General features: G+C 43.1%; 1 protein-coding gene across 2 annotated transcripts; it reads right to left on the reverse strand.

Annotated features, from left to right (window-relative positions):
- Window positions 1-1,193: 1,193 nt before the first annotated feature.
- LOC125371686 lies at window positions 1,194-7,326 on the reverse strand. Of its 2 annotated transcripts, none has more exons than XM_048392540.1 (2): window positions 7,058-7,326; window positions 1,194-5,399 (listed from the first exon to the last, which is right to left on the reverse strand). In XM_048392540.1, exon 2 carries the CDS (start codon window positions 4,580-4,582, stop codon window positions 3,062-3,064), a length of 1,521 nt encoding a protein of 506 aa, XP_048248497.1. In that variant the 5' UTR covers window positions 4,583-5,399; window positions 7,058-7,326; the 3' UTR covers window positions 1,194-3,061. The 2 variants fall into 2 exon arrangements, with proteins under 2 accessions (XP_048248497.1, XP_048248496.1); XM_048392539.1 differs by having other exon boundaries at window positions 1,194-5,405.
- Window positions 7,327-12,554: the final 5,228 nt, after the last annotated feature.

Below are 12,554 nucleotides of genomic sequence, written 5' to 3' on the forward strand. Positions count from 1 at the left end.
ATACTCCAATTTCTAGGATTGATAATGGTGTCTGGAATGTGAAACCTAGCCTCCCTTTTAACAGTGATGACATATTACCCTTGGATGATGGGATAGGGAAGTGAGTGTGTAATGCTGTCTCACGTCATTGCCAGTAATGTTCCACCTCTCTGACATTTACCGTATTCGACGTAATAAGCGCCCCGCTCTAATAAGCGCCCACGGCGATATTTGCTAATATATTGACTAGTTAACAATCCCAATTAACACCCCTACCGATTGGTCAATGTAACCCAATTAACACCCCTACCGATTGGTCAATGTAACCTATTTATTCGTGTATAATACGCACTTGTGTGTAATATGCACCCTCAGTTATTGGCAATTGAATTCTGGAAAAATATATCCGTCGTATATAAACATTTCAGGCTGTCAGCATCAACCACGAAATTTCACCAAAATAATATTCTAATAAGAGCCCCCTATTTCTCATTTTGAGAGCGCCCTGAGCGCTTATTACGTCGAATACGGTAATTATTATTTCATGTTTGCGCGTGTGTTACTTCTTTCATATAATGGAATAGGATTGTCGTCGAGGGAGTACTGATGTGCGGCGTCAGGCAATGAACAACCACATACTTTTTTATACAAATTGTGGCGGGTGCTACCAGACATGATTACCCTTTTCGCGAACACCTGGTGTCATCACTTGTGTTCAGTGATCCATTCATATATTTTTCACAGCTATCTTGCCCTTTACGCCCCATGGAATCTGTTTCGGCAGATAAACGATACTGGTTATTCTCTGGCGTTTACATTTTAGATTTACTCAGTTAGTGAATGTTGATTAACGCCACAGCCAGCCAATTTCCATCACCATATCTGTGGCCTCTCAACAGTTCCGTCTGTTCAACAAACAACGCTATTGGGTCATGCGCTCAGCCGTGTAACATAGCCCCACTACCCTATCCTAGAGTTACCTGTTATAGCCACGAATGGGGTGATATATATTATGCCACGAAAGTTTTTCGTACAGTGCACCTATTACTGTAACTTCAAAGTTGGTAATGTCGTAACTGGCAACGTGTGTTAGTTTCAGGTTCCAGCTTTTGAGAGCCGACGGGAGAACACGGATCTACTGACGACAGGGAGAAGGAACGAACTCCTGTTGCCTCTTTGGCATGGTGATGGTGTGGAGTGGTACATGTACGAGTATATGTGGTCGACAGAAAACACAACCGGTCGTTATTGACCTCGTGTTTTGACCCGTCGTGTAGAGCCGACGGGAGAACACGGATCTACCGACGAAAGGGAGAAGGAACGAACCCCTGTTGCCGCTTAACTGTACCGTTTGGTATGGTGATGGTTTGGAGTGGTACATGTGTATGTGGTCGACAGAGAATACAACCGGTCGTTATTGATGGATATTTTAATACATTGACCTCGTGTCATGTCCCGTTGTGTTACACTTCTTGCAAGTCTTGTTGCAATAGGACAATGTTGTGCAACAGCTTCTGGCCACGAACAACGTCAATGTTTTGCAATGGCAAGCCCTTTCACCAGACTAGTCACCCAGAGAACATCTTTGAGATCATTTGAGCAGAACCAATAACGCCGTCCCAATCCTCCAATGAACAGAAATTAGATGGGCAAGGACTTAGAGAAGAATGTAGGGCAATTCCCGATGACGACATAAATGTCTAACGAACTATGTGCGAGGCCATACACATCATTGACGCATTGGCTTTCATTTTGTGACATTAATGATCATGTCAGCACACATGTCCTGAATGTAATCCAGGAAATGGTCCATGTTATCCCCAGTGCTATGTGGGATCTGTGATGTTGACAATTGACGGTCAATAGTGTGTTTATCTTCCTCTTAATCATTTTATCATTTCGAAAATCTTGTACTTGACACTTTACCATATCGACCAGGAAGTCCCAACACGCCACAGTGGTGTCGCTTGGTTTAACGATTACTGTCGTAGTTTATCAAGTGAGGTGAGGTGAAATTGTGTTTAACGTCACGTCCAAGATTATTGCACTTACCGTATTCGACGTAATAAGCGCCCCGCTCTCATACGCGCCCACAGCGACATTTGCTGATATATTGGCCGTTCAACAATCCCAATTAGCATCCCTTCCGATTGATCAATGTACACAAGACTTATTCATTCGCGTACAATACGCACACGTGTGTAATGTGCACCCTTAGTTACGGGCTAATAAATTCTGGATTATATATATTATATCTGTCGTACATAAATACTTCAGTCTGTAAAAACAACGAAATTTATCTTTCAACTCTGTTTTTTTCCACCAAAATAATTTTCTAATAAGAGCCCCCTATTTCTAATTTTGAGAGCGCCCTAGGCGCTTATTATGTCGAATACGGTAATTCAGACCAAACCCGTGGCTGGCATTGACATCTGTTGACAAGGTTTTGGAAATAAACGCATTTCCTAATAATGCCGTGTTTGAGAAGAAAAATGTAAAGAGGCTTAAAATAGATTAAATTCTTCGTGTGCAAAATATTTTGTTCAAGTTATAATGTCGTACCTGATAACCTTTGTGTGTGTGCATACATATGACATCACATCACTGTCATAGCATAACCGAGCATTAAGACACATACACAGTGTCACGATAGATCGTTATCATAACATTCACCAAGGCCAGCCCCACGACGTGTATAACGTGATAACTATTTCCAGGGAAATCAATTTCAGATTACTTGAAGTAGACGAGTTGTAAAATGAGATATTCATCCGGCTTACAAATGACGTTGTACTAAACAGGTTTGTAACTGAACCACGTATGACAAGGCGCAACAAAGGTTCACCTGAATCACCAATACTTCCAAAGAAATGATTAAGTTGAGTCGTTGAAACTCAAAACGAGATTTGACATGTCCTTTTTGCATGTTAAGTACAAAGTAACACAGTTTCTTTACAGACTCCTATTCATTCAAACAGTTCATTTGAAGTGAAAGGAACAAAGTTGTCACGATCACGATTCCTCTGTGCATCTTTCAGCAGTCCTTCGCGACTTTTTGCCTTAGTTTCGACGCCCATTTTTTTTAATATAGTCCCTTAACAGTCATGCTCACGGGATCAGCAGGTTGAACTGCTTGACTGTTTATTTCATCCAGTTTTGCTCGCTTTGCGCTTCGAACTTCACGTATCTCCTCATTCCAGTATTTAGGTCTGTGCTTGGTGTATTGTCGCTTGTCTCTTTTGGACTTGGAACTTTCTTCCATGCGTTTGCAGATCTGTAGGGCCTCCACGGTGGGGTCCAACTTGTTAGATTTCCGCTGATGTATTTTCTTGACAACATCATTGTGCTTCTCAAATGCTTGGCAGCTGAATTTTCTCAATGTACCAAATTTTCTTAGCATAAACGGTACGTGGTACACCATGCAATGAACATAAGGGGTTACGTTCTTTTCAGTGTATCCTGATAAGTGAGGGCCAAGTGACAAGAACGTTTCTACCCAAGTTTGTGATAACTTGAAGACTTCATCTGCTCTCATGGGCTCAGAGGCGGTAATGGTGCTGTAGATATCGTCTAACAGCTTCCACAAGCTTAGGACTTTCTCTTCAGTGTTTGATTGAAGCTTCCCTTTTAATGCTTGTGGAAGTTTAGACAGAAGTTTTCTTTTTTCCAGCCCATTCAAGCTTGTCCATTTCAGTTTCTTTGTTTCCTTTTCCTCCCAATAAGAAAATGGCACCCCACAGGATTTGATAGCCTTTACAAGTTCACCCATATGTTTAGGGTTCTCTTTCACTGCTGCACGCTCTTTATCTCGAGTCATTGCATCATTTATCAGGTTCTTCTCCAAGACGTCCGTAATCCGGAGCAGGAGATGCAGCTCATCCAGAATAAAGTCCTCCATCTCTATTTTCAGGAGAGGAGTATGATGGACCCCATACTCGCGTTTTACAGCATGTTCTGTTACTCGTTGCCAGTTCCTCATCATGTTGTCGCTGTTGAAGTAGTCCAATGGGTGTGTCATGTTGTGCCTGTCATCCCTATGCACTAAGCACCAAGGACAGGAATGATTGCAAGAGACTCCCCCAAGCCACACTACTGTGAGGATCATCTTCATGTCAGCACAGAACACAATATTAACTGCTATCTCCTTGTCATCAATATGAACTCGCCCTGCTTCAATGACTGAGTTAATTTCTTCGCATAGAGGCTGTAATGAAGTTTTGAGTTTGAAATAATCTTCTCTGCAGTTTAAGATAGCCAGAGTTATGACGTTATCAGCACTGTGATTATCCGTGTACGTTGCGTCTACCAACCGAAAGGCAAATATTACGTAGTTCGATATGCGACTTACATGGGTTCCATCACTGCTTAATTGAACCATGACTTCCTTCAGATTTGGGTTTTCAAGTATTTTTTCCTTCAACCTTTTATCTAGTTCCTGTCTGAAGCTAACCATCGCTCCATTAACTTCTCCTGGCACTCGACTGATGGCGAGAGTGGCAGTCATTTCTCGACGGGTATTTATCACGGAATGAGTGCGTGGTAGATTTGGATATAACTGTGTAATTTCATGATAGGCAGCCTCGCTTACACAAAACCTGTCCATGACACCGACGAGAGAGCGGAGGCTATCACACGTAGACCCCGACGATTTATCACCTTTATTTTCAAAGTTGATTTGAACCTCTTGTCCACAGGACGAAGTACTGATAATGGCTTTGGGGACCAGTTGATACTGGGTGAGAAAAGACAGACTCTTCTTGGATTGTTGCTTGATAAGTGTCCGTCGTCGATGCTGTTGGCGCTTGTTCAAATCGTCATAATTCTCCTGTTTCTTAGGAATACTTGCATCAGGTTGACACCTAACTATTTCTAAGGATGCAACCTTATCCCAGTCAAAATAAGACAAAGGCTCATTCGGATCAACATTTTTGTTCACCAATTCATTTGTGAACAAGGCCAAAGAGAACGTTTGAGTTTTAAGAGTGTGCTTGTTGCTATCTTTAGTTTCATATCTTTTGCAAACGTCGAAACATTGACAAAGAAGAGTTTGCTCAATTCTTTCACTCTGCTTTAGCCTTGTTCTGTGAGCTGTGTATTGAGCAGGTCGATCATGGAGCAAGTTTCATTTATCTCCTTGCTGATTCGGAGGTTGACCATAAAGGGGTAGGACATTTCGAGGGACACTGTTCCTACCCCTCCTCCATTGTTTTTCTTTTTACTGGGGCGTGGTCCTGAGGCTTGACTTTTTGGAATTATATTTCCTAGATCTGTACTGTTGGACATCTGTAAGGTATAGGAACCTGCGTTTTAATGAGTCAGCGTGTTAAGACAACGTAACTTGCGTGGTGTTTCTGAAGTTAGTACTTGCGTCAGTTCGACTACACGCACTGAATGTTACACTTCCGAATGGCTGTCATAAACTGAAACTGAAACAGAGAAAGTACCATTGAGACTTTAATATAGCGTGAGAGTCATGTGAGGTGAGGTTAAATGGGGTTTAACGTCGCGTCCAAGATTATTGCACTTATATAGCGACGTGCAAGTGTGTGTGTGTGTGGGGGGGGGGGGGGGGGGGGGGGGGGGGGGAGGGGTGCTTGAACGAGTCCGGACTGATGCCGAATATATAGCGTCATCCCACTGAGATACAATGCCGCAGTTTAACACGAATACCCGAATCACATACAGTATACTCCGTGCCGACCAGTTCTTGTTTAGCCCCAGACAAGGTAACAAACAAGTACCAACTTTTAACGTCTTTTGGTACGACGCGGCCGGGGACCGAACCCCAGACCAACCGCTCTCGGGGCGGACGGTCTACCATTAGACCACGGAGGCGGTCGTAAGAGTCTTGTAAATAAGAAAATATTTATGTCGTTTTTTTGGCAAATGGTTTTGTGTATGCGGGTTGTAGAAAAAACAAAGCGCGATGCTCTTTGACATGATGCCATAGTGAGTGAGTGAGTGAGTTGGGTTTAACGCCGCGTTTAACATTATTCCAGTTATATCACGGCGTGTCAGCTTAATGTGGGAGGAAAGCCCACAATCGAACCCACAATCATAGGTTTCTGGCGTGCCCAGGGGACGCAACTCTGCACAACGAATCGCGGCGCATAAAACGACTGGGCCACCAGAAATGACGCCCACAGATGTTTTAAGAAATCAGCTACGCACACACCACAGGATAAATGTAGTCCTGTTTTATTGTATCATAGATCTGTTGTTCCTTCGACCTTAAGTTAGTGGTCATGGATGATCTGCTTGCATAAAACACCACGATGTGGCGACTTGTGACTCTTGTGCAAAGATGCGCTGCCTGCCTTACACAGGCACCCAACCCTGCTTCACAAGCCGACAACCAACACTCTACAGTGAGACCCCTTTAATCCGGACCGTGGCTGGTTACAAAAGTTTGGATTAACGAGTGCGTGAGTTTGGTTAAACACAGCTGTCTGCAGTATTTATCAAAGCATGTCAGATTCATGCAGGTCTCAGACGTTTACCAGTTTGGAGAAACACTTTAGTGTTATGAAACCTAAAGCCTAAAACCTAAAACCGAAATCTTGGCTTCCAACCAGCGACCATAGGTTTCTGGCCCGCTCAGCGAAATGTGGCGCCTCAGACGAGCAGGTCACACGATTTCCCCTCGGATCAACGAACGATTCAAAGGTATAGGGTAATATGGTACAGGCAGCAGATGACCACAACTGTCATTGACAATCATAGTCGTCTAAGGCCCCGCGATTAGCTGTAGAGAGTTGCATCCCTTGGGCACGACAGAAACCTATGATTGTGGGTTCGAATCCCGGTTCGCCCCGAATATGTTTCGAGGTTTATCAGCACCATGTCAGCTCGTAGGTTACACCGAAGTGGTAAACGCCTGAGACCTACATCACTCCTCCCCCATTAAGCTGACACGTCGCGATATAACTGTAATACTGTTAAAAGCGGCGTTAAACTCAACTCACTCACTCACTCACTGACAATCATAGGCCTGGCAAAAATGTATTTTCCTTTGAGTGCATATATAGAGTTACTGGTAACAACATCTCTGGTGATAGTTAAAATAAGGCACACTCACGTTTACAGTTCCTTGGGTCATGAGAACACAGGTGAATTCCAAACAGGTTCCTCGAACGCTGTACTTGAAGTATGACGTTTGTTTCCTTATCAACCTATAAACGTGTGCATAATAATACCATAAAACAGGATCAAACATGTCCATTAACTTTCTATTGCCTTTAAAAATTAATCGGCACAGATATATGTAAAGGTTTCAGTAGCATGGCGCTGCTTAATCAGGAGTAACACACGTAGCGTGAATCTTTTGAAGCCAATGCGCTAGTTACTGTACACCGACCGTACTGCTCAATCAAAGTATTGAAATGTAGGATGCGTTGCATGAATTGAATGATTGGAACTATATCAATGAGGATATAAAATGTCACGTGGTATAACTATGTAATCGCAACAATTTATTGAGTTCCAGGAACATGATTGTTCATTTGTACATTTGGCGTTGAACTTTATCCGTGGACCGTAGGCGGACAAAATTAATTATTCTCGTTTGATAATAGAACGAATATCTATACATATAAATGCGGATTGATAAGATAGAGAGGTTGGAAAGATATATATACAATCAAACACCGTATTCATTCTATATTCCCCATCTTCGGTTGTGTCGCACCTCGGATAACACGTATTTATGTAGGTCCCTTCAACTTACATATATGCATCGACAGACGGGGAGATTGGCATGGGACAATAACCCATTGCAATGAAACTCACTCATTGTCCGACAAATATATGTACATGCACGTGGTCGATATACTGGGTGTATCGGAGGTGACGGTTCACGAGGTCATGTTTGAGGGGCTATGCTCTCCACATACTGGAGGTCGGAGAGATGTCGATGAACGAGGTCATCTTTGAGGGGCCACGCGGTCGACATACTGGAGGTCGGAGAGATGTCGATGAACGAGGTCATCTTTGAGGGGCTAGGCTGTCCACATACTGGAGGTCGGAGAGATGTCGATGAATGAGGTCATCTTTGAGGGGCCACACGGTCGACATTCTGGAGGTATTTGGGTTGGATGTGGAGATCTGGGTGGTGTCAGACCATGAAGTCATCAATGAGGGTCCACGTGGTCGACACACATACTGGAGGTCTGAGAGGTGTAGGTAAACGAGGTCATCTTTATGGAGCCACGTGGTCGACATATTGGAGGTCGGGGAGGTGTTGGTTTACGAGGTCCTTTTTTTTGGGGGGGGGGGGGGGGGCACGTGGTCGACATACTGAGTTCTGAGAGGTGTCAGTTCGCGAGGTCATCTTTGTGGTCGACATATTGGAGGTCGAGGAGGTGTTGGTATACGAGGTCATTTTTGGTCTACGTGTTCGACAGACTGGAGGTCGGGGAGGTGTTGGTTGACGAGGTCATCCTTGTGGGGCCACGCGCTCGTCATATTGGAGGTATTGGAGGTCGCACGGTTTAAGGGGCCTGTGGTTGCCGAACAAGAGTTCATGGAGGTCATGTCGTCGCATCAGGCTGCAACTGAGAATTATGCCACTTTGATACTATCAGTATGTCATTTTTATTAATTAATTAATTATTTTATCAATGGGTGTAATCACAGATACCCATGTGTGGGAGCTGGAATACAAACAAATAACAAACAAAACTAAGATTGTTATTCATTCTACATGACATTGATTCTGATTGGTTGAAAAAGAGGTTTCCTTTTGCTACAGAAACCCCTTTCAAATATACTAATCAACTTCACGCACAAAAAACGTGCGTATTAATACATCGATAGCTGACAAATCGATTCATAAAAAAATGTCTGCCGATCGATCACCCCCATATGAACTGTAAAACTATCTATATTTCCTCTATTACACGCCAGGTTCTTAATGCACGCCAGGTCTCTAATACACGCCGAGTCAAGGGCTCTCGGGAAAATTAATAGACGGCCTCGCGTCTAATAGAGGAAATACGGTTTGATATCGATGTTTTTGGCGTCCTAGCTAGGCCGCAACCCTGACTGCCACGGTGTTACATTACAAGATTTAACGAAGGCATTTCTTTTCCATACAAATAAAATGTTTATGAAACTGTAAGGGGCATTCTATGGTGACCAGAATCGGAACAGTCTATTTCCTCATTGAAACAACCGGTTAGGGAAAAGTTAATCATATTTCCTGGTATTCGTTTGCATTTTCGTTTTACTGATTCGTAGAACTACGTTCAAGTTAATTCTTATACCTAAAATAGACTTTGTTTAATCGGACTCCACTTCCGTGTAATATGTTCACGTGATAGATAGTAATGGACAAGACAGTGTAGGAAGTATATATTTGTGCACAATACACTTTTCAGAACATGAATAGAATATTAAAAAATACTATTAAGTAAACCTGACTAAATTTCTTTTCCTAGTACATTTCTCGGATACAACGTTTTTACATTCCTCCGAGTTATGCCAAGATAACCGAATGGTCGGTTATTAAACACGGTGGCATGGGTGGCCCAGTCGTCTCAGGCGCCGCAATTCGCTGTGCATAGTTGCGTCCCTTGGGCACGCCAGAAACCTATGATTATGGGTTCGAATCCCGGTTCGCCCCGATTATGTTTCTAGGTTTGTCAGCACCATACCCGTGCTCGTGGGTTACACCGAAGTGGTAAACGTCTGAGACCTGCATCACTTCGGGCTTTCCTCTCACATTAAGCTGACACGCCGTGATGTAACTGGAATATTGTTAAAAACGGCGTTAAACCCAACTCACTCACTCACTTATTAAACACACTGCAGTTGTCATCACACTTCGTACACTTTGATACCTGCAATGCAATACGTGCACTGGTACATGCACAATTACATACTGAGACAGTGAGTGAGTGAGTTGTAACAAGTCCCAAGCACGAGAATCCGATGGCACTAAAGTTCAGTAGCGTGTATGGCCATGTGCGTTGACAACTGCCACACAATGCCTCCGCATGGACCTTGTGATGCTTGTGAACACATGATAGGGAAGACGACGCCATTGTTGCTGCAAAATGGTGCCAAGATCTTGCAAATTATGTGGTTGGTTCTGGAGGGTGCGCAGATTTCTGCCAAGAGTATCCCAGACGTGTTCGATGGGATTGAGGTCGGGGGACCTTGACGGCCAGTCTATGACGTTGACTCCCGCATTCTGAAGGAAATTCCTTGTCACAATTGCTGTGTGGGGTCTGGCAATGCCGTGTTGGAAGATCAAACCGGGTCCATGTGCTGCCATAAAAGGCAGAAGTTCTGGTGCCAGTACCTGGTCGCGGTAAACAGCAGCGTTGAGGTTGCCACGGATGACAAAAGCCTGGAACGTGCATTGCCACAGAAAGCACCCAACACCATGACACTTCCGCCTCGAAATCTATCAACTTCCTGTACACAACACTGGGCGTAACGTTCATGACGGCGCCTCCACACCCTCGCCCTACCATCAGCAAATCGAAGATTAATTCGGGATTCATCACTGAAGACGACTTGATTCCAATTCCTCTGAGTCCATCGTAAGTGTCGCTGTGCCCACAATTGAGTCAGAATCGGCCCGCAGTATGGCCGTCGTGCTTGAAGGTGAGCAGTTCTCAGACGGTTTCGAACAGTTTGCGCACTCAGTCTACCCTTAAACAGTTCATTTCTGGTTAATGTAGCCGTCAAAAATCGGTTACGGAGGTGACGTAAGACAATCTGACGACCCTCTGCATGTGACGTCACACGTGGTCGACCTGGCCGAGGGCGATCAGCGGTGGTACCCGTTTGCTGTAGACGCGTCTGTAAATCATAAACAGTCCGTCGACTACAACCCATCGTCCTTGCGACTTCAACTACAGACGTTCCCGACTTTTCTTTTCTTGTGTTTTTCTTTTTTTGTTAATGACTGCTAACAAATATGGCTGAAAACACGTGCGGTATTATGGCCACGTGACCAGTTGCACGTGAAAAAACACTGTTGCCATTATAGTGCTGTGCACATGATTTTGATCGATTCATTTGCACAAAAACAGGTGTTATCTGAAGACAACGCGTGGCCATTACTGTTTAAATACACAATAAGGGCCCACAATGAGAACTGGTAAAAAATGTTAAAATTTTAGGATTGTGAAGTTTTTAATTTCGTTCAGTATATTACTGGTGAAACAAACACAAACCTGCTGACAATACAGTGGATACAACAGGAAAGTCATATATTCCGAGACTGGTCTAGCTATGCAGTGTGCGTGATAAGGGCCAGTCATATTATCTGACTTTGATAGTATCTCTACATTTTGCCTTGGAGTATGATAGTAATGAAATTAGATGGGGATTTTTATCTGATTTTGTTCCCTGTTTCTGATTTCTGAGAAGGGCAATGACAATACGTTATCATGTCGATACCTTCCATTTTAATCAAGCGAACGGAATGAAAACTGCTTTCTTGCTCCTATATAGGTTTGCGATAGAAGTGTAGCACAAGGTTCGTCTTTGTTGTTTAACGCCGCAGAGATAGCACAGCTATGGGCAAGATAACCTTGTGATTGACATCATGCAGTTGACGAAGCTCGACATCTGATCAATTAGTCGCCTCTGGCAACAAGCATGGGTTGCTTGAATCTATGTTCTTATCCGCAATACCCACTTGTCGAGTCATAATAGTCAAATTATTAAAATAAACTTTACGATTTGTATGATAGCTATTGAGATCAAATAAAATGTCTTTGTAACACAAACATAAAATAACGAAAGTTTCATTAGAACTTGAGTGTGGGTTATGGAACGCGCACTGTATGCAAATGTCTACATTCAATTTCATTTTCACGTGACTGGAGTTTTGATTTTCTGTAATACTCGACAGTTACTACTCTTCAATGTTGAACAGGACATTGCATGTTCTTGTAAACTGTACTCGGCATTCTCGACTCGTTCAAAATAAATAAGCATCTTGCAATTGTCCACACTTGATTATATTACTTAGTAAACCTAATCAATAAACCCCGGCTCTTCTTTATTCTGTATGACAAATTGTTTATGATAAGACTGAATACATACTTTACTATGGCGACCAAATATAAAATCCTGAACTGGCACAGACCAGACGCTTTTAAGATCAATACAACTTGTCGTGGACCGGTGATAACTAAAGTTGCATGTTACTCTGTCCAGCATAATAGCGTTTTCAGGTTGATGGGGTACGGGTATGTCTATTTGTGTAACGTTGCACACAGACGTCGGGCTCAGGGAGAGTACGTTTACCCCCATACATTACACGTGACCTCTCGGTGTACTAGTGGTAGCTCAATGTTTGGACTACATACATTTGATGATAATAACAATAAATAAAAAATAGTGATTCCATGGCATTTGATTGGCTGACCAAGAAAATGTTGTTGTTTTTTCGTCTATGTTTCTATAAACAGACAAACAATTAGGCCGCGCTCATTTGCGGCCTGGCTGGGCGATGCTTTGGTTGTATTATTAATATTGCGCTGAACAAGGTGAATGATTAATATAAATAAGCAGTCTTTAAGTTATTTAAGTGATTCACGTGTAAAGGGATATAA

Source organism: Haliotis rufescens, unplaced genomic scaffold, assembly GCF_023055435.1.
Source record: "Haliotis rufescens isolate VD_foot unplaced genomic scaffold, xgHalRufe1.0.p SCAF_11, whole genome shotgun sequence".
NCBI classification, from domain to species: Eukaryota; Metazoa; Mollusca; class Gastropoda; order Lepetellida; family Haliotidae; genus Haliotis; species Haliotis rufescens.